Below are 20,464 nucleotides of genomic sequence, written 5' to 3'. Positions count from 1 at the left end.
TGTGACATTTTCCTGATGAAGATCAAACTAGTCCTGTAGTCTTGATCTTGTCTACTCTAGGTAGTTCTGTACTCTTAGGCTCACTCTATATACTCTATTCTTGTCTCACTCTCTCCCTCTGTCTGTTCTACAAGTTCCAACTATGTTCCAGTGCTTGTGTTCTGTATTTCTGTTGTGTAGGATAGTTATAGCCTGGGTCCCCTTGCTGAGCCTTCAGGTCCCCTCTATACTGTCACTGACAAAGATTGACAGTCTAAGGTTTTCCAACTTACTAGAGGATGATTGTTGTAGTACTGGCTCTGTTTACTTTGTGATTAATGTCTGCTACATAGTAGAATGTTGACTCAGTTGATCAGCATCCTATAGTGCAGTCTCTAGAGTAAAGGCTGACAAAGACTTAGGCGTTCTGATGGCGCTTGTTTGTGTGGCTGTCATCCCTATTCTGGATAAAAGAGGGCATTGTAATATGTAATATTGTATTCAGCAATGTTTTTTATATATACGAGATAGCTTTTAGAATCTCCATATTCGACTTACTAATCAACTTTGCTTCACTTGTCACTGTTCTGTCCTTTTTTTGGAGGCGGAATTTGTCGGCCTTGTATTATTTTTGGACTGGACGGAACGCCTTGCTGGTCTACTTGTCACGGGCGTTCAATAATTTGTGAAACTTGTTGATACACCTGTCTTGAATTACCTCCTGATTTGTACTAAAGAGACCTTAGATAACATAACCCGAATTGTCTTGATACAGAAGTAAATCACGAAAGATTTTCTCTGAAGTGGATAGAACAACTAATCCGAGCAAAGTTTCCTGGTGACTGACAGGGGGCGAAGTAAAGTACATAACTTATGAACCGAAAAAGCAACAGCTCCATGAAGAAAGAAGCTAATCGACATGACAGAAGGGGAGACCCGGGTTCGTTCGTCATACTTTGTATCTCCTCCCGGTTTTAGTGAAGAACGTCTGGAGGATGTATACCTGTGCACTAAACGTATTTAATAGTGAGCTGAACGTTGCCATATAGAAAAATGAACTGGAACTACGTACATCGCCATGCCTACAACACCCATAACTTCTAGGATAGCGAACCAGAAGATCTTGCTGGACCATTCGTTAGACGACGAAAAATATAAGTATGGGGGCAATAAGACTACCTTTGTGTCGACTTCACGATCGAGAAACCTCGGTTTTCACGCGTATGGAAGCTAAAAAAAACACATAAATATCAAAAAAGAACCACATACAACTTCACCAGACAGACGGGACTCACAACTTCTGCGTCCGCTTAACACTTAACAGCTGTGCGTTCAAACGGAAAATACTCTCCTCAAGTGCACTCGAGTGATCCGAAATCTGACCCGGCTTCGTCGACGGTTCTCGTCTCGGTTCACTCTCCACCATAATATCAAAATCGATGAACTTCTCCGCAAGGTTGCCCATATCATTCGTAAAACAAAACGAGTACTCTCCAACTGCGTTTGCGGTGAGAACGTAATCGCCTTGTCGCTCCGCTTTGCCGTCGAGGATGTCTTTGTCATTCGGGTCTTTTACTTCGTAGTCTATTTCGAATGAGCCTCCGGATTGCACAGCAAAGTAGAACTAGTGGAGAAGTAAAAAAAGGGAACATGAGTTAGAATAAGTATGGTATTGCTGCAAGGGGAACTGCTGGACATACACCGATCTTTTCGCCTGCCTTGTCCACGTCAGCGTAGAAGCATAGCCGTTCATTAGGTGCAATCGCCGTCGTGAGCGCTGACCCTCGTACTACAGCAGGTAGCAGAAATGAGGCAATTAAAGCCAGTAATGTTAAGGGTATCATGGTCGCTGTGTTCAAATGTCTGCGCGCTGCACTCGACCGTGTTTGCGTGTCAAGTTTTCCATAAACAGCATGTACGTCCCACGCTCTCGTCGTCCTAAAAATCTTATTTTTTATTAGTGCTTCATTAACGGAGAACCTCGCCACTTCGCTCTCGACGACGAACCCAATTAATTTCTCAAGGACTCATACTACTTGCTATTCCACGTAATGATTGGTTATAAGGATAGGTAGTTATTCAAGTACATAGCGTACATGGAGGATCGACGACAGTGACAGAGCAATTATACAAGGCAATTGCAGACAGTAAATATTGTGGTGCGTACCGTATTATCCATAACAAATGAAAAAAATAAGCTAAAGAAATCAATGTTAAAGTGCAGGATATTACGGAATATTAAGAATTAAGAAGAAGACTCCAAGCACGAACTGTTTAAGATCCCATTTATATTATTCCAGCGAAGGCGATAGTACGCTGGCAAAAAATTCATCAACATCTTGCGACGTAATCCTATACCTCGATGGGGGCTTGCTCTTCGGCTCTTCCGCCTCGCCGTAATCGAGTTCTAATCCGTGGACGTCCTCATCTGCGTTTGGCTTGTCGTATGTGGAAACAAATTCCTCGGGTTCAGCTGTGACGGACGATGATACCATATTGTTCCTGGGCGGAGATGATTCGGGCGTGGGCAACAAAGGTTCGGCCTTTAATTTCCCCTTTGCCTTTGCGTACGATGAGGGTCCAGGACCGGCTGACGCGTAAGAGCTCTCCTGTTCATCGTCACTCACATAGTCGGGCAGTGTCGCGTGTGCATCCCTAATTACTGCTCCGATACCGAGTGCAAAGTCAGCCGAAGCTGACCGTTGGTGGTTACGTCTTGCCTGGGTCTTGGACTTTGAATCGATGTCTCCCGTAACTGGTGCAAGTAGAGCGTTGGCTCGCTGACGGCGAGGTGCAACAGCAGCTGTCTGTGATGGTATAGGCGGCTTGGGGGAAGGAGGAGTTGCAAGATGAGAAGGTACTACGCCTTGCCGGGGCTGAGAGCGATTCCCCGGTAAAGAAGTGACAACATTAACAGCAGGCACTGTAGATGAGCTTTGCGTAGGTGCGACGTTATTCGGTTTTGGAGATAAGAACTGTATAGAAGGAGCGGGCGTCGGAGCAGCTGGGGTTGGCGGTGTGAGTGAGATGACAAGATGTATAGATTGCATATCAGGTCTTGCTTCAGCCGTGATGTGTGTTGCATCCTGCATCTCAATAGCGCTGCTTGAAGGATCTTGCGTACGGTGTTTATTGTCCCAGACCCAGGACTGAGGGTGTGGATTCGAATAAATCGGTCCTGCATCCTGCATCTCTTCGTCGACAGTTGGGAGGTTAAATGGGACGGGCTGGGAGAAATTCCAGATATTAGAAGGCTCCGGGTTAATCGAATCAATCGACATCTTTCGAGGATCAGAGTCTGATGCGTCGAAATCGACTGCGGAGATCGGAGCCATTTCAACGTCCTTGTCGTCGACATTATTTTGGTCCGAAGTCCAGTCGCAATCGCAGTCCATGGCTGCAAGGCCTCCCGTCCATACAGCCTCCGTCGGCTGCTGCATAACGAAACAGTCCTCCATGTCTGAATCTTCCAAGGGTACTTCTATGACATCGCTGTCCTTGCTTTCCTCGCTTGTGCAGTCCTCGGGAGGCTGCGACTGCTCCTCGCTGGGGCAAGGGTTGGTGGAGGGAAGATCAAGGACGGTGCTCAGAGGGGTGGAAGACAATGTCTCCTCAGATAACGCTGGACTAGCCTCTCGGCCCAGACTGATCATCACGGGTACCATTTTTGGACTAGGAGGCGGTGCTGTGCGGTCTGATCTCAGGTCCGTTCCGTTTTCAGCAACCTGCTGACCTTCCCATGTCTCAATTGATTGGGTGGCGGTATCACTGTCGGCATTCTCCGAGTCCTCAACAACTTCTGTGCAGTCCAAAGACCCATTTTCAGTGCGAGGCTCTTCCTCTGGACACGGATCCCCCTCTTCACTGTCGGCGTTCTCCGAGTCCTCAACTTCTGGACACAGCTCCTCTTCTGGACAAGGCTTCCCTTCTGGACAGAGCTCTTCTTCTGGTTGTGGGACAGGATCCTGCACTTCCACGTCTTGTTTACGCTTGCTCTCAATGAGCGGTCTAAGCACGGTCGCAAGCTCGTCTGGCAGACAAATTGAGTCTGCACATTCTTCGGCATTCGTTATCCTTGCAGCGATATCTACCAGCTCCTTCGTCGTCGCGAATCCCGCAAGTGAGAATTTCTGTCCAAATGGTCCATACCGTTTACGATCCAGACTATCGGCCTGCCAGTCATACCGAGCGTGAGGCGGAGGTATAAATTTGGTCCAGCTGCTAATATACCTTCTCAATTCTTCCTCACTCGGTAATCTAGATTTCTCGTTGATCCTCCATTCGACGCCATTCTTACTGTCTTCAGCAAACTCGAGAAGTCCCTCACCGACGTACGCTCGTCCCTCAGCCCAGTCAAGACATTCCTCTAGCGTAATCCACTTCAAGTGGAGCAAGAAAACGATATGATGAGGAAGACAACCATGTCGGAGCGTATTATCCGATCGACCGTGCTGCAAAACACAGCAGCGTACAGTATGGAACCACTGATAGTAGACATGCGCGTCAACAATACGAACGTTGGACTGCTGCTTTGGTGATGAAGACGATTCTGCAATCTTGCGCCGTACTGGTCGCTTTGGGCTGAATGTACCAGCCGGTGCTCTGTTATATAACCAATACAGCTGTTCGGGTGATAACAAGTCTTTTCGTTTCGGTCGTGGTTGTGGTTGGTTCCAGAGGTCTACTCTGTGAGATTGAGCCTTTAGAGGTTCTGGCTCAATGGGGCTGGTCGTTGTGTCTATGTCGTTCTTCGGCGTCCTCTGCCTAGGAGTCTCAAGTATCCGATGTTCAGACTTACGACGTCGACTGCGCTAGAGAATTCACGTCAGATAAGTATTCCATATCTATAAAGCTATATCAAAAGAGTACACTACCTTAGTGTCTCGCTTCCTACGAAGGCTAACATGGAACGGTCCTCTATCATACTCATCATCCTACAACCATCCAAAAAAATTACTCATTCAGACAATCAAGAAGCTAAATCACATTAAAGTATCGTACCTCTTGTTCACATTTCTTTCGTTTCGGCCTCTCTTTGTAGCCCATGTTGGTGGGTATGTCAGGCATACCTCCCGGAGGCGTAGGGTCGTCGTTGAGTGGCTCAGGGTATTGCCGCGGAGTTTCACAAAAAGTCGAACAACGAATCGCAGCCACGATCACTCGAACGGGAAAGGCCACCAGACGATACATAAAAGTAACAAGTGGCTCGTTCTATACAGTGAAACCTCTCATTAAGCATTACTCTCATTAAGCATAACCTCTTATTAAGCATGACATTTCAAGTCTACCATAACCCTTGTAGACACTGAATATTACTTGCAAAAAAGCATAACCTCTCAATAAGCATTACTTTTTATGTCCACCAAGGGCAATGCTTAATGAGAGGTTTCACTGTATATCCAAAAATTCCAAATCTGTCAGCTCATTCTTCCTCATCTTCATTCAAGATAGATATCCATTCATAATTGAAAACTCAAACTCGTACCATCTCATAGAAACGACGACCGATCTCAATCCTCAATTTATAATATCAATAACCAGAAATTTATCAGATAGCAGGAAGCAAACAGGTAGGCAGGAGATGAATCCCAGAGCCGCCGAGGAGGAGAGGGTGAACAACAAACAAACAGAAGAAAGGTAAAGAACTTCATATCACATATCACCCCTGGTTATAAAAGCCCCCATCTGTGGTCCCAAAAAGAAATCTTCTTTATCACAACCTTGTTTTGGCTACTGACCTCCCCCAGATCAAAGGAAACGGCTACCACACACAGACCAAACTTTGGTTTTGTTCTCAGAATTACGTAAGCTTGTTTGTTTGTACTCCGAAGAAGGAAAGTATAGCATACTTTATTACTTATCCTTACATTTCAACTCAACGATCCAGGAAAGGCCTGTATCTAGGCGGTGAGAGGCTGGTAATACCCGTTAATGTCGAGCTGGATAGGCACGTCTACAGGATACTGTAGATCCAGCTTGTCAGGAAATGCAGCAGATACCAGTGTTGTGGTTATGTCAATGATTTGTTTCCGTTATATTTGTGGTGGTACCCACACGTCTCTGCGACCACCACCACCACCACACAAAGTAGAACAATCGACTTTCAAATTCAACCAAAGCATTTGCCTTTATACGGTCTCATAATCACCTTTCACATCCTTACCAATTACGCAAAATAACTAACTGCACTCTACCTTGATTCCTATGTAGACGAGTTCATTTGATTGAAGGTTGAACACTACACAGAACGACTACAACCCTTCCATAACGTAACACGCACACGTCTAAATTAAAACTTCTTTGTACACCTACATTTAACATTGGTCCAGGGTCCGAGAATAATAACATTCATCTACAATAATTTTGATCACTAACGAACGAACGAACGAACAGCTGGTAGAACGCACGACGGAGGAATAAGTAAGAGAAGTAATGAGCTTGTGAAGCAGGGATAAATATTAACTTTGAGGGTATAATATAAAAAAGTACTGAATAGGTTAATATAGCATTCCGATCCGCGAAAACGAAGAGAAATGAATAGCGTGGTTGGAGAAATCACGACGTCCTGAAGCTCAATTTAAGGAACGGTTGACGTAGCGGTAGCATGGAGTTCTTGTGGAAACGGTCATTTTTCGAAAGAAAGTCAGAACGACGATCGTCAGTTTTGGATAGAACGAAACGAATAACTTCTCCTTTTTCCTGATCCGCGGTGAGATTTGAGAAAGAACGAAAACGATAAAAAGCGAAGGTGGTAAGTCTAGTCGATCAGAATGTAAACACGTCAACCTGCTTCATGTCTCCATTAGCAAATGCCATAGCCTATCACCAACAAACCCGTCAGTCACAATCCTCAGAACATGTAGAAGAAAAAAAGAAGCGAAGACTGCGGCATAACATACCGACAATCCAATAACTCTCTCTTCATCAATCATAAACCCAGAATACGGTCCGAGCTCCTTCTTCAACGTAACCTCCCTATACGGCAGTCGGCTCTCAACCCCTCCACCACGGAACACCGTCCTATCACGCATGACTGACGGCTTCGTGACAAGTCGATGGGTATATGGGACGTCCGGCTCCGCCGCGTCCATATCCTCCATCGCTTGGTCGTCTGCCGCCCGTGGATGTAAAGGATGTACACAAAAGTCCATCACTTGCATTCGGCATCGCGTACTCGGCCAGGCATTGTGAAGAGTCCGAACAATCCGCGAGCCGTGCACGTAGCGTTGCCACGCATGTGTGCTTCTTTCAGAGAACCAACGTGTGTTCCGTGGACCCCATTCATCCCAGCTCATATCTACGTTCTTTTGATAGCCGGACTCAGAAGAAGCTAAATTGCGATCTGCATATTTTAGCAATGCACGGTTGAGCATCACCACGACGAAACTCGCTGCATGTCCTGTGGCGGTATTTCCGAGCTCCGAGTCAGAGGATGAATGCGGCGGTTGCGTTGGCTGTGTCAGGACACTCATCACATGTACACGGACATCCTCCGAGGTAGCAAACGGTACCCCAGCAGGTATGCGAGCAGTGAACGGGGAGGTATGAGTAGAAAGTTCCGCATAATGATTGTTTGGTTGGAGAGGAGGAAGGTAAAGAGTTGTACATCTCAAGTCAGATAACTTGGCGGGCCCGCAGAGTGGCTCACGTCCATTTGGTGTCCGGAAAGTGTACACTTTGATAGATCCTTGAGGGAATCGACTCGTCATCATAAACGCATAGTTCGAAAGTAACGAGAAATCGTCCATGGAGCGCAGACTTTGTGAACAAAAAGTTTCGGACTGGTGACCGTGTCAGTAACCATAGATTCGCACAGATCATGGGAAAATGACTTACGACCAGCAATTTTCCCGATGTCCACTGCCAGATGACCAAGCGCGGAATACTGTGGACCCGAACTAGGATCGCGATAATGTCGTCGCAGATCTGGATTTCCGCGCCATCAAAGGAGGATCGCATAGGCTGCGAGAGTATCGGGACAGCTGCTGCTGGGTGTCTCTCGTTCAGCGGAATTGTTCGTAAGTGGACGGTTATGGAAGGTTTATGACTGCATAAAAATATCCTGTTTTAGGCCAACAGTAACAAGTCCTACCACAACGGAACACTCACGCATCAGGTTGCTCGACCAGCGCAATCAGGTCCTGCGTTGGGTCGACTCCAAAATCACGACAGAGTATACCTGCATCGTTCCACACAATCATATCCGGCTCTCTACCCTTGCCGGGAAGACTTAGGAAAGTGAAGTGACGCGATCCGGGGTTTAGCGCAAATGCAGATCCTACGTCGTTATACGGGTTCATTGCCTTTGCGAAAACGCCGCCAACAAGTTCATATGCGTGGCATTCTCCCGGAGTCGGAATAACACTACAGCGTCGGAATCCAAGTGTATCCCATGCGTGCTTCCGTTCGCGTAGAAGATGCAGACGTTCCGGAATAGTTAGTTTGCTAGCGGGACCATCGACGAGTCCGTTTGCGCCCAGTTCAATCTTGTATTGCAAGGAAAGCGTATCGCGGACGACGTGCTGCCAGAAACGGCATACCTGACAAGCCGTGTGAGTGCATATGTGGGAACAAAAGTACCAGGGCTACACGGGGACGTACGGCTGAACAACGGACAAGAGTCCGCCAGTCGAGGTTTGAGAGTATTGAGATGACGATTTCGAAGGGCACGTAGGGGTGCATGCCGAAGGCCGATGTGTGCAAGAATGTGTGCAGTTCCATGAGGTACAACGGTGAGAACGGATTTGAAGATTTAGTGGAGGACATGTGTGGGTTTTATAAGAGGCGGTGCGAGTAAGGACCTAAGAGATGATGAACATCACGATCCGCATCAGCTGGTGATACAGTGTGTCAAAAGCCATGTGTACGCGGCACACGATAAGGCGACCTCACCGGATGAGAAGGAGAAGGAGACTGTACAGCAGGAATACTGCAAGGTAAAGCAGCCGAGAGTGTTCTAAAGCGTGTCTTCCTAGCTAGAACAAGCGTGGAGACAACGCGGACGGCATGCAGTAGACAGCGGACAGCAGACAATGCTGACAGTGGAAGAAGAAAACGGAGGCAGACGACGGTGGCAGAAAGTAACGAGCGAGCGAGCAAGAGAGAGAAGAGGACCAAGAAATGTGGGAGAAACGAAGCAATGGCCGGACGGGATCGTATCCTCCCGTCGTCTTAGCGTCGCACGTGATGTATTTACCGTACGGATGTAAATAATGCACATCCAGGCTAGAAAGCGGAAGTCGAGATCCTCGGAGTATTCCTACACCGGGTGCCTTGTAGCTTATTGCCCTAAAAATCAGAACTATGCATTTCCAGACCCGCTTTGAAGGACAAAAGGGATGATATGTACATGCAGGCTCTGAAATGTTCATTGAGCGCCAAACAAGAGTTCCGAATACATTACCCAAGAAATTATATACCAATCTGAGTGTGATATGTATCGGTTGAGCACTGCATCTTCTGATTATAGGATCTGCATGAGAGATAACCTTTCCACACTACTATCATGGCAAGTATAACCTTAATCCCCTAAGAAAGAATTTCTCATTCAATAACCCTACATTATGAATAGGAACAATCCTGTCCTAAGTCTCAAGATAACTCAACATCCTTTCCTTATCTAATCTAATATGGGATCCTCATAAAGATAGACATAATATTATTTGAAGTAATTAGGAATCATAAATAGCTGTAAGATGCCCATAATTGATAGTTGACTGGTTACTACTTGCCCGATTTGGAGGTTCTCCGCCTGGCTAGTTTTCAAAAAAGCCAGTGTATACCTTGGATGACCAAAGAAACAGTTATAGTGCTTCAGTAAGGGGGATGAGTTGTACTAGGGTGGAGCCGGAGACCAAACATTGGGTTTATTTAGGCATATAGTAACGTAACTGGATACACGGTATTGTCCTCCAGCGCTAATACAGCAGATAACAAGGCAAAGCGGAGTTACAGACAACTAGTACACGCAGTTGCTTGTACAAGGCATTGTAATCAAAATATCAAATACAGAAGTCCATTTCCAGTTTAAGCAAACTTCTGGGCGCCTATCTCTCAGTATCCGGTCCTTCTTACCACGGACAACACATACATCAAAGAGATTGGGTTCTACCACGAGGCTTCCTAATCATAGGATTCACTCATCCGTAGAGACCGTTCTCCGCTTTGTTCTATTCATCTCAAACCTTAAAGCCAAAAGTGGTGAGAGCGCCAATTCCAGATACTAGTTTCGCGGTCCAGCGCCTAATCATACTATTTTCAGCCATCCAGGCTACACAATCAAGTCTTCTTAGATACCACATGGTCCAATTTGAACATCGTGCACAGGATTGCAGTACGGAAGGTCAGAACGGCAGCTCAAAGCATGAAGTAACAATCAAGCCAATTTGGACTTCACAGCAAGAATATAAAGATGGGCCGTAGAGCGGGGGGAGGGAGCGCGGTGTACAGAACCTCTTTCGTTATCGATCTGCCAGTCAGTCGGACAATGTCTCACAGTACACTCGTCGACGAAACGCACCTCGAATACGTGCGAACGCGCGCAGCGTCCTCCGTCGCGCGACGCGCTCTTGCTTCCTCCGAGCTCACAGCTTCGAATATACGTGTTGGAGTGGAGTTCGTCCTTCCGGGAAAGGACAGGAACTGTGAATCCCTTCTTGCACATGTCGCAGAAAGGATTGCCGACATGTTGGGAGAGAAAACAGCACTGGGAGAGGAATTCTTATTTGTTCTTGCGAGAGGACCTCCGCACCGTGAAAAAGAGGAATGGCCACTTGTTCTGCTCGCATCCTCCTCCACACTCCTAGAAGAGGCCGTCAAACGTGTTGATGCGAAGTTTCTCGGTCGCGTTCGTCCAGCACCTTGGTTAGTCGAGAGCACGCCGGGTTCAGAGAATGGCATACAGGGGGAAGACCATACGTGGTTAGGCTATGTCAAGGACGTCGGATCAACAAAATACGACAGATCTCTGCTATGGGACATTGTGAATACATCTCAACAGCATGTGCAACTTACCCCCAATCGGCCTCCAGGCGCTCGAAGCTCGAGGGAACTTGTCGAAGAAGCGAGAAAACGTATAGGTCGCCTCACACCTATTTTGGCACTCTGGGAGATGAAGGACGCAGCGCCACCTGCACCAGTCATACTGGTGGACATTCGCAGTGATGCACAGCGTGCTGAACAGGGCATTATACCCGATGCATTACACATTGATCGAGTTTCTCTGGAGTCGACATTTGATCCACAGTCTGAGACAGGACGTATATTTGTGAATCGATATGACGTTCGCATTATCCTGTTCGACCAAGACGGCTTCGCATCGTCGCTTGCAGCAGCGACACTGCATGATATTGGATTACTGAATGCGACCGACATTATTGGTGGTTACAAAGTGTGGAAGGAATTGGGCCTTCCTACATCTACAGTTCCGAGTCACGATATCTGTACGGGCTGGCTCTTCTTCACGTATACAATGTATTTCTTCCTACTGGTCGTTTTCCTGAAGTCTGACTTTTGTAAGATTCCTTGAAACACTACGATTTACTCACATTTCATGTCACTTCTTATGTTTTCTAGTTGACTTGCCTTCCTCACTTGTAGCGTTAATGCAACTTTTCATGTATTGACTTGTATAACACTTTTGAAACCTTCAGATAGTACTGGCAATAATATTGCGTTATTGCACATTGATGTGGGTGTGAGACGACTGGTAGTCCACAATGTAAAGTAGTATGTCAGCAATCATTAGAGAATACTGAAGAGAACTGACTCACTGAATGTAGTGACATAAGTTACTTGTGACTGATCAGAAGGATGAGGTTCACGAAAGCAATGAGAGACAGGACATTGAATAGAATGATTAATACAAAAACAAACAAACAAAGACACAGAACGAAGAGAGGCAGTAGCATGCGATAACAGACCCCTATTCGGCAACAACAGGATCACCAAGGTCTGCAGCTTTCACATCCTGCTTCACCTCCTCTTCATCAACAGCCATCCGATCAACAGGTTCTTCCTGTTCTTCGCCCGAGTCGAAATTATCTTCCTCAATCTCAACATCATCAATGAGCTCGTCCTCCTCTTCTTCCGCACCTTCACCCTCGCCTTCATCATCTCCATCTTCATCTTCCACCTCTCGCCCTTCGTTCTCACCACTAATGTTCATATCTGTGTTTGAAGCACCGACAGCGACGTCTGCGGCTGAGACAGAATTAGACAGGGGTGAAGGCCCATGGCCCGCCTCCGGTTTACCCTTCCCCTTTGAAGTCGATGGCTTTGAGCGTCCTGATACACTGTCTCCTGTTCCTGATGCGTTTGCTGCTTTGTTTGCACTCGCACTTTTCTTCGGATTCTTTGCGTTTTCTCGGAAAACTTAAGGAATTATTAAGTCAAGACAGGAATCATAGAAAAAGGAAACACACTCTGTAGCTCATGTTGCAATGGCTCGACCATGTCACCAAATTGAATGACTTCAAGCGCTTTGAGAACATCAGATGCCGACACGGATTTATGCTGTCGCGAAGTCGCGATGTCATGTGCACTATTACGGGATGTCAGATTTGAGACGATTAATTGGTACGTTTTAGGCTCACGTTGCAGCTGTCAGAATTGTGTAAGAGTCATGCTACAAGAAAGGCGAAGTCTAAAACGTACCAAGATAATTTATAAATACAGTTGATCCCTTCTGCAGCGCAGTAACCGTTTCCTTCTGCAGTTTGGAGTTCTCCGGGATCTATACGTACACACATTCAAGGACGATAAGTTGCCATTAATAGGTCTCGTAAAAGCACATATCTGTGTGGCGCACCGAGCTCTTTGCTATTCGCTGGACCAGCGCTTTAGGTAACTCATAATAATCAATTCCCTCTGACACGGCATCCTGCTGCGCTCGTACTGATTCCGCAACCGTGGGTGGATCTTTCTTCGCCGGTGGCATTTTCTGTGTGTAAGATCGTTTTGATGCTTTTGTGCAGTGGAAGAACTGATGATTCGGTTTGAACAAGACGAAGTGAGGCACTGGCAGGAGACGCGAGATGTCACGCTGACGGTCACGAGACGCGTGAATCCGTGGGAATTGATAATAGCGAATCACGTGTGCGTAAAGCGCCACTTTCTGTTCTGTGTTCAGTGTCCGCTTGCCTTGCAACTTCCGTCATAAGGTGACTATCCGCGACATCCCTACAGTATCTGCTACCTGTTAACAAATTCTTACAATAGACAATATAGAAATCCCGAACAAGTCTTGTTCTCTGATTTTGCAATATGCCCCGCCTCACAGAATATGAAATTGAGCGACTCCAGAACATAGAGCGCAATCAAGCATTACTCAAGAAATTAGGAATATTCAAAGCGGAGGTGGCGCCGTCTAAAGCGAAAGAAGTACTCAGTCTTTCATATTTTTATGTATCAACACATAATGACTTACGTGTCTGCATGGTTGTAGGAAGCCAAAACCAAAGAAGCTGCAAAGGAGAACAGTAGAATACAGTCTACACAAAAGAAACGCGCACGCCCATCTACAACAGTCATTGCTCCCCGGAGAAAGTCAGCTCGCCTTTCAGCTTCCGGTCCAGGGAGCGATGCCGCCACTTCTCCTTCAATGAGCTCAGATCCCATTGACTTCCTCGGTCACCAGTCAAGAAGATCACCCAGAAAACCTGTCGTTGCCTTGAAGCGGGTATCACCGCCACCAATTCCTGAGAATGAGGAAGGCGAACACGAGGAAGAATTTGACCCAGATTACCGTGCACCGTTGCCTACAAGGGACGCGGACAGGACTATCAGATTTTCAGATGCGCCACATTTTACACCCAACATGACTCCGGAGGAGGTAATGCGCGCCGGCTCATTTGGTGGGACAGCTTTTCGGTAAGTACATCTGAAGCCGTACTCCACGACATTAGTTGATCACGTTCTTTTTATTGTTTACCACAACAGACGCCACTATTCGTCAGTCACCAAACAAACCCTCCCAGAAAGCGACTACACCGAATTTCCCGAATCCTGGTACGCAAACCTCGACATCAACACATACCTAACCTCAGAAGAATACAATCCACTCGTAAACCGTTATCGCGTAAAAGCAGGTCAGACACTTAGCGATTGGGAGAAAGCCGGCTGGGTTCACTCACAAGATCCTCGCGGGTGGTTTCAATGGTACGCTCGGTTCTATCTCGGCCGACGAACGGCGGACGATGCGCGGCAGATTAAGCGATGGCTTGGAGTGTGTGGGTCGTCTGGACGGTTCAAACGTAGTTTAGTGAAGAAAATCGTGGAGAAGGGCGCGTCGTGGGATGACGAAATTGTTTCGCCGATCTTGAGACAAACACGTAAGTTTTTTCTTCAATACAATATATCGGATGTAAATAACGGCAGCTTTCAGTGCAGCATTGGGCATATAGATTAACGGAGACGGACTACAACGCGTATTTATGAATCATTTCAGCACACATTAACTTTTGTCGATCCATTGCTTGACGGATTCTACCACGGGACAATACAATGTTTGAGCCTTCGCTGTGGCATCTATACATAGTAGAGCTCTCGAATGATACTTGTGTTTAATTTTCTGTACTTTAGTTATGCAATGTCAGGGAATGCTGTGCCGAACCAAAGTATAATTACTTGATAAATAAAGGTTATGAAATGGAAATCCGCGTCGATCTCGACAGAGCACGTGCCGTACTCTCCTCTCACCACTACGACCATGGCGGACACGTTACTCGTCCCTCTGCACGTTAAATATATTCAATCTCTCGATACAGTGAGAAAATGCCATTAATTATGGGCGAATAACCATTCATACTTAGCCAGCGTATAGCACAAAGATGACCTCGCTTACCACATGACGACGCATCTCCGTCTCAATGGCATCTACTGGGGCCTTACAGCGTTATGCATTATGGGACACCAGGACGCGCTACCGAGAGACGAAATGATTGATTTTGTCACGAGCTGCTGGGATGAAGAAGCTGGTATAGTGATGCAATATCTGAAATGTATGGAAATATACTGATATGCGTGTCGACCGATGTAGGCGCGTTTGGTGCATATCCAGGACATGACGCGCACGTTCACCCAACATTAAGTGCAATCCAAATACTCGCAACTCAAGATGCGCTTGACAAGATTGACGTCGAACGTGTCACAAACTGTGCGTATCCCTATTCCAGATATCACCTCCAAGGTCGTTGGTCACCATAGTTTCTGATATCTCCGGAAAATAGTTTTGTTATCACTTCAACTTCCCTCCGGCGCGTTCGCAGGAGACAGATTCGGAGAGACAGACACGCGATTTCTCTATTGCGCCGTCAACGCATTATCATTACTAGGACAACTTTCTACACTCGATAAAGACGGATCTGATCGACGAGAACGTGCAATAGCGCATATCGTGCAATGTAGGAACTTCGATGGAGGGTTCGGAACGTCGCCTGGTGCGGAGAGCCATGCTGGACAAGGTATGTACAATAACCATTTACATCATACCGTATTATGAACCCTTGACGTTCTTATTGGTTTAGTATTCGTCTGTGTCAGTGCGCTTGCCATTCTAGATCGGCTAGATCTAGTCGACGTAGATACGCTTGCCTGGTGGCTCGCTGAACGTCAACTGCCCTGCGGTGGATTAAACGGTCGGCCTGAAAAGTTGGAAGATGTGAGAAAAGTTTTAATTACCCTACTGCTACGGATGTTGAATATACTGACTTCTATATGGAATAATAGGTATGCTATAGTTTCTGGGTTCTCTCAGCCCTGTCAACACTGAACAAGCTACATTGGATAAATGCTGAGAAACTCGTCTCTTTTATCCTTTCCGCGCAAGTTCGTTCTTTATCCTACATTACACTGAGTTGTCTTAATTACGGACATTAATTCACGTCTCTCCCTTCTTCAGGACCCAGAGGAAGGTGGGATCGCCGATCGACCGAATAACGCTGTAGACGTCTTTCATACGCACTTTGGCGTCGCAGGTTCGATTCTCTCAACCTTATTTGAATTGAAACCGATTGGACTGACCGAAATATCGCATCTTAGGTCTCTCATTACTCGGCTACCCGAATCTAGAAGATCTCGACCCGGTGTACTGCATGCCAGCACGCGTCACCGAGAAGCTTAAACTGCGAAAAGCGTGGAAAGCGTTGCCGAGGAGAGAGACATGGCCATGACGATGCTGCAATACAGAATACTTAGACGCATGGCTGTACGTACTCGTGCAGTCTGTATAATAGATGTACGTTATTCCAATTAACACTGGTGCATATAACGAAGCTATAAATGCACATGTAAATTATTCACTGAAGTCCAACCTGTGTTTCGCGACTGGTGATAAGATCAAATAAACAACGAGTGTTCTTGTAAAGCTAGGGAGAAGCAGACGAAACCTTGAAACGCAAGCTGGATAGCTCTACTCTATTACATCAACTGTCTCTACCTCAAGTCCCAATTGTGGATCATTCCTGTTTTCCTTGACAAAACGTTGACTGTTAAAGATCGAGTCTAGAACAGGTTTGATATTGAAGCGAGGAGTTGCTTTACATGGCTTACTGTAATCCCAATCAGAAGCTATGAAGCATCATACCACACGTCAACGTTTCCAGTGTTTACAGACACGTCTAGTCAGGATGTCTGGTTGAAAACTGTCCCTTTCAAGGTGCTTCACGTTACCAATATTTCTCTAGTGTACCAACGCAACAAAATCGAAGCAAATCAAGTGCAGACAGCAAGACAACAAAAGGATTCAGATATATATAAGGTGACATGGAAACAAATCCCGAGTGTTTATGGCTGATCAATAAGTTTGTCGCCGACATTCAGACAGAGGAATCCTGCGACACGGAGCCAGTAGAGCCACTGTCTTCTGCAGCAACTCCGACGTCGCTGGTGGAAGTCTCTATCTTCGCGTTTAACACGCAACTCGTTAGGAACAAACTGAAACATACCTTCACTCCCAGCTGGTTGCTCAAATTCAATGGTACTCATAGATTTCGTTCGGTAGTTTGTACCCTCGTTTACCCCTAGCTTTCCAGCTTCCTTCATATTGAAGAGTAGACGGCTCCCCAAAATACATAAGAACGACGGGTTCCCAGCTTGCTCAATGATAGCTGCTAAATTGTTGTTGTCGACACGCACCTTGTTGCTCAAAGTATTGAAAACACAACACATTATTACCCTAGAACACAACAACAATCAGCATCCATTACAGTCGTTGTATCTCTATAACCTACATAAGGAAGTATATTATCTGATCACAGATAAGAATCTCTACGAGTTTGAAACCCCCGAACCCCGTTGACATTTTCCAGTATTCTGCTGCTTTATATAATGCGAGTACCATAAGGATCAATCCATACACCATCGGAATTGACCTTTGTTATGTTAGTCAATATCCGGCGTGCCGAGAACCTGCGTACCAGTCAATAATCGCTAGTCTCAAAATGTTGTCGTTAATATTGTAGCCACAAACTGAAGCACCCTCCGTTAGTGGCATGGAGGTTACTGAGCCTGGTATGAGTTCTGATTCTCAACCGAATGAGACCAACTCACCCTGCTCATCCAATGTACCATAAACCATTAAACCAAGCTTTGTAGCTGCTTCTAACCCGAGAAGGATCAGGAGACATGTTGATAGGTGTTTTGCTGTTGTGCAGTTAGCATGTAGCGGGACTTTTGGACTCCTCCACATACGATGTGAATAAAGAGCAAGGACTCGAATCATAAGAATATCTATAGGCTAGCAATTAGGGAGAGTTAAACAATGTGATACAGAGTAAAATTACAGTCAATCAACACTATGGTAATCCAGTCTAGAAGACTTGTCAGCACAGAGAGAGAGGAAGAATAGTCGATACACCTACTAGACACATTGGTTGACCATCCAGAGAATTTGCCTGGAGGACGTCAACGCCAAGAAAAGGTCGCAAAGACATTGCTTACATCTAAATACTTCAATGTAGAAGTTACAACGCACACACATTGGAAATATCTCAACCTACATCTCTAGAGTTACGTTCTTTACTCCTGCTAGAGGTGACATAAGTAACATGAAACAACATGCACCAGTATTCCTAATACTTACTAAATACAAATGCTATTGCTCCGAAAATACCAGTGTATCGATTCTAGCTCTACTTTAGCACAGTATTGACGAGGAAGCTAGAAGTACCAGTAGTATACCAGAAAGTAAGCATTATTGACAGGCTTCTGAGGTGAGCTTCCCTACAACTCATGTCATTCAATTGTGTTTACCGGATGAACGGATGAAATCGAAACAATACCCAGAAGAATTCGATCTATCAGATTGTTATCATCACTATTTTGTAAAATAATTAATAATAAAAGACAGAACGCACCTCTCTGTCCATTGTAATCACTGGAAAACCGGTAAATATGTAGCAGGAGGATTACTCGGACGTACAAACCTGCATCATACACTAAAAGGGCCACGGTTGCAAACTGCCAATACTGTTCAATCATGACACTTGAGACAACTCCCTGTATAAAAGTAGGATTGGGAGACTCTGAGCTGTCCTTGGCTGAAAGTGACATTGTAAGGGAGTGCATATTCCCAGATGATTGCTTGAGCAGAAGGGAGTGGGTCGGGTACTTTTCAAAACACGATTGAGCTTCCAACTTATAGTACAAACCAATAGGAAACCATCACGTCAGAAGTGTCTTGATTCGCCTTTGACAGCTTGATGGAAGAAAGAGTTTACGACTGCGAGAAAAGCAAGTCTGCCCCCAAATAGCCTGACGAATAAGACAAGCTTGCAACACAAACTATTCAGTCACAACTCCACAAACAACTCATCTGAGGCTATGCAGTAAGGTATGGAAAGATCATCAAGCCCAGCCGCTTAGACCACTGGCTTCACATGTTGTGAATATGGAAGATCACTCATCATTCGAGAAACCCGAGCGTTTCAATCAAGAGTCTGTAGCAGACAACCATTATCAACCGCTGTCCAACCTACTCCATTGCCACATAGAACGTTGTGACGCTGATAATCAAAGGGAACTGAAGTCAACAATAGGTCTAAGGGCATTGCTGTACCGTTGCTACTGGTGTCTTCTAAGAAGGCCAACTGAGGTGAGCAAGCGAACACAAAGTTTGGGAGACAAAATTATTTTCACTGTACAAACACTCCATTAGAGACTCCTTTCCTTGTTTTGCTCCGTGCACAGCCCTCTATGCTAATGAATGGGTATCACTGTCTGAATCACCATGCAACCTATCAATCATTGTTCAATCTCAGTTTTCCATGTCAAAAGGCCATGATATGAGACATTGGATCCGAACCTGATAATAATAGGAAAATGCATCTACCTAGGTTTCGGGATTGGTCAGAATATGACAAGACGCCTCACAGCTTGGTGGGTGATGTGTGTTGAAACAGGAGGTCCTTTAGGTGAGATAACTTAAAGAACAGGCTTTTCATAGTGTTGTCTAAACCAGAGCTTCAATGGTTTTCTGTACAAAGAAATTCGAGAGAGGAGGAACAATGTGAAACAAACAAATGATGAATCGTTGCATGTGTTCGTAGTCGACACGTCTTGAGTCTTGAGTCTTGACTAGAGTACGAGTGGAAACTCCCGAGAGCCTGTGGGAAACTAGTTTTCCACAGGTCATTTTGCTGGGCCTCTGGAGGCGTGGTAAACCTCGCGTGGACAACACTTAGTCAGTATATTAGTAATATCATTATAATGTTCCAAAAAGGAAATTTTTAAGAATTTTGTACTGTACCTCTATTGAGCTGAAAATTTAGGTGTAATATTAATTTCAGACATTGGTTATACTGCTGAGAGCAATTATATTGTGTTTTATAGTCTACCAGTGTTGAAACCTATATAATAAATAGATATATCTAAGAGAAATAAAAAGAAAGAGGCAACCAGTTATATTGACCAGGCTTTATTATTGTTCAAAATCTGTAAATCATCCAAAGAGGTACTAGAAATATTGTCCACATCTATCACTTGTACCTCTCTAGTTTTATCAGAGTGTACTCCTTCAAATGAAGGAGTATCTGAAAGAATGTCAGGCAAAGTAGAAGATGTTGACCTAATAAAATGACAGACATAGAGTATATACACTCTCAAACTATCTATTTTCCTTGCTTTTTGTCAGGTTGAGGCATTTTTTCTTAATTTATCTACTGACATAATATTATGTATGACTAATACATTTGAGTTTTCCACAGGCCAATTTCTGGCAACCCTTGTGGTTGTCAGTGACAGTGTAGAGGGGACCTGAAGGCTTAGCAAGGGGACCCAGGCTACAACTATCCTACACAACAGAAATACAGAACATGAGCACTGGAACATAGTTGGAACTTGTGGAACAGGCAGAGAGAGAGAGTGAGACAAGAGTAGAGTATATAGAGTGAGCCTAAGAGTACAGGACTACCTGGAGTAGACAAGATCAAGACTACAGGACTAGTCTGATCTTGTACACCTATATATACTAAACTACACAAGAGTACTC

General features: G+C 45.4%; 8 protein-coding genes across 8 annotated transcripts; 3 read left to right on the top strand and 5 right to left on the bottom strand.

The window, feature by feature from the left end:
* Positions 1-723: 723 nt before the first annotated feature.
* FOMMEDRAFT_170466 (uncharacterized protein) lies at positions 724-1,823 on the bottom strand (the record flags this gene model as incomplete). The annotated part of the gene is made up of 5 exons (XM_007270270.1): positions 724-989; positions 1,052-1,105; positions 1,159-1,209; positions 1,275-1,603; positions 1,680-1,823. The coding sequence occupies 5 exons, from the start codon at positions 1,821-1,823 to the stop codon at positions 929-931; spliced, it is 639 nt and encodes a 212-aa protein (XP_007270332.1). The 3' UTR covers positions 724-928.
* A 220-nt stretch (positions 1,824-2,043) lies between these two features.
* On the bottom strand, positions 2,044-5,169 carry FOMMEDRAFT_170465 (uncharacterized protein; the record flags this gene model as incomplete). The annotated part of the gene is made up of 3 exons (XM_007270269.1): positions 2,044-4,790; positions 4,854-4,913; positions 4,981-5,169. 3 exons carry the CDS (start codon positions 5,167-5,169, stop codon positions 2,271-2,273), a joined length of 2,769 nt encoding a protein of 922 aa, XP_007270331.1. The 3' UTR covers positions 2,044-2,270.
* Positions 5,170-6,305: 1,136 nt separating this feature from the next.
* On the bottom strand, positions 6,306-8,694 carry FOMMEDRAFT_142765 (uncharacterized protein). The gene is made up of 5 exons (XM_007270268.1): positions 8,581-8,694; positions 8,089-8,519; positions 7,816-8,026; positions 6,879-7,760; positions 6,306-6,798 (listed from the first exon to the last, which is right to left on the bottom strand). The coding sequence occupies exons 1-5, from the start codon at positions 8,659-8,661 to the stop codon at positions 6,745-6,747; spliced, it is 1,659 nt and encodes a 552-aa protein (XP_007270330.1). The 5' UTR covers positions 8,662-8,694; the 3' UTR covers positions 6,306-6,744.
* Positions 8,695-10,885: 2,191 nt separating this feature from the next.
* FOMMEDRAFT_34761 (uncharacterized protein) lies at positions 10,886-11,413 on the top strand (the record flags this gene model as incomplete). The annotated part of the gene is made up of 1 exon (XM_007270139.1): positions 10,886-11,413. A coding segment is annotated over one exon (528 nt), but the record flags the coding sequence as incomplete, so codon positions are not given.
* Positions 11,414-11,902: 489 nt separating this feature from the next.
* Positions 11,903-12,959, bottom strand: FOMMEDRAFT_170463 (histone-fold-containing protein; the record flags this gene model as incomplete). The annotated part of the gene is made up of 5 exons (XM_007270267.1): positions 12,788-12,959; positions 12,634-12,712; positions 12,573-12,579; positions 12,402-12,520; positions 11,903-12,351 (listed from the first exon to the last, which is right to left on the bottom strand). Exons 1-5 carry the CDS (start codon positions 12,914-12,916, stop codon positions 11,903-11,905), a joined length of 783 nt encoding a protein of 260 aa, XP_007270329.1. The 5' UTR covers positions 12,917-12,959.
* A 283-nt stretch (positions 12,960-13,242) lies between these two features.
* On the top strand, positions 13,243-14,415 carry FOMMEDRAFT_160606 (uncharacterized protein; the record flags this gene model as incomplete). The annotated part of the gene is made up of 4 exons (XM_007270266.1): positions 13,243-13,359; positions 13,424-13,848; positions 13,918-14,309; positions 14,363-14,415. The coding sequence occupies 4 exons, from the start codon at positions 13,243-13,245 to the stop codon at positions 14,413-14,415; spliced, it is 987 nt and encodes a 328-aa protein (XP_007270328.1).
* A 266-nt stretch (positions 14,416-14,681) lies between these two features.
* Positions 14,682-16,294, top strand: FOMMEDRAFT_128159 (terpenoid cyclases/Protein prenyltransferase). The gene is made up of 8 exons (XM_007270265.1): positions 14,682-14,743; positions 14,801-14,954; positions 15,017-15,133; positions 15,207-15,440; positions 15,504-15,637; positions 15,706-15,804; positions 15,878-15,953; positions 16,018-16,294. Exons 1-8 carry the CDS (start codon positions 14,687-14,689, stop codon positions 16,146-16,148), a joined length of 1,002 nt encoding a protein of 333 aa, XP_007270327.1. The 5' UTR covers positions 14,682-14,686; the 3' UTR covers positions 16,149-16,294.
* A 499-nt stretch (positions 16,295-16,793) lies between these two features.
* Positions 16,794-17,470, bottom strand: FOMMEDRAFT_160604 (uncharacterized protein; the record flags this gene model as incomplete). Its single annotated transcript, XM_007270264.1, has 4 exons — positions 16,794-16,873; positions 16,923-17,152; positions 17,208-17,348; positions 17,394-17,470. The coding sequence occupies 4 exons, from the start codon at positions 17,468-17,470 to the stop codon at positions 16,794-16,796; spliced, it is 528 nt and encodes a 175-aa protein (XP_007270326.1).
* Between the last annotated feature and the right edge of the window lie 2,994 nt (positions 17,471-20,464).

The sequence above is a fragment of the Fomitiporia mediterranea genome, assembly GCF_000271605.1.
Source record: "Fomitiporia mediterranea MF3/22 unplaced genomic scaffold FOMMEscaffold_12, whole genome shotgun sequence".
Taxonomy (NCBI): domain Eukaryota; kingdom Fungi; phylum Basidiomycota; class Agaricomycetes; order Hymenochaetales; family Hymenochaetaceae; genus Fomitiporia; species Fomitiporia mediterranea.
This window is presented reverse-complemented; position numbering and strand designations above follow the sequence as displayed.

Bases quoted from the DNA above. Each gene is read 5' to 3' on its own strand.
- FOMMEDRAFT_142765 (XM_007270268.1), bottom strand. From the start codon at position 8,661: ATGCACCCCTACGTGCCCTTCGAAATCGTCATCTCAATACTCTCAAAC. The intron at 7,761-7,815 runs GTAAGTCATTTT...CACGGTCACCAG, and splicing joins CATCGGGAAAATTGCTGGTC to TCCGAAACTTTTTGTTCACA. The intron at 6,799-6,878 runs GTATGTTATGCC...TGTTGGTGATAG, and splicing joins AGAGAGTTATTGGATTGTCG to GCTATGGCATTTGCTAATGG.
- FOMMEDRAFT_128159 (XM_007270265.1), top strand. From the start codon at position 14,687: ATGGCGGACACGTTACTCGTCCCTCTGCACGTTAAATATATTCAATCT. The intron at 15,441-15,503 runs GTATGTACAATA...TTATTGGTTTAG, and splicing joins GGAGAGCCATGCTGGACAAG to TATTCGTCTGTGTCAGTGCG. The intron at 15,805-15,877 runs GTTCGTTCTTTA...TCCCTTCTTCAG, and splicing joins CTTTTATCCTTTCCGCGCAA to GACCCAGAGGAAGGTGGGAT.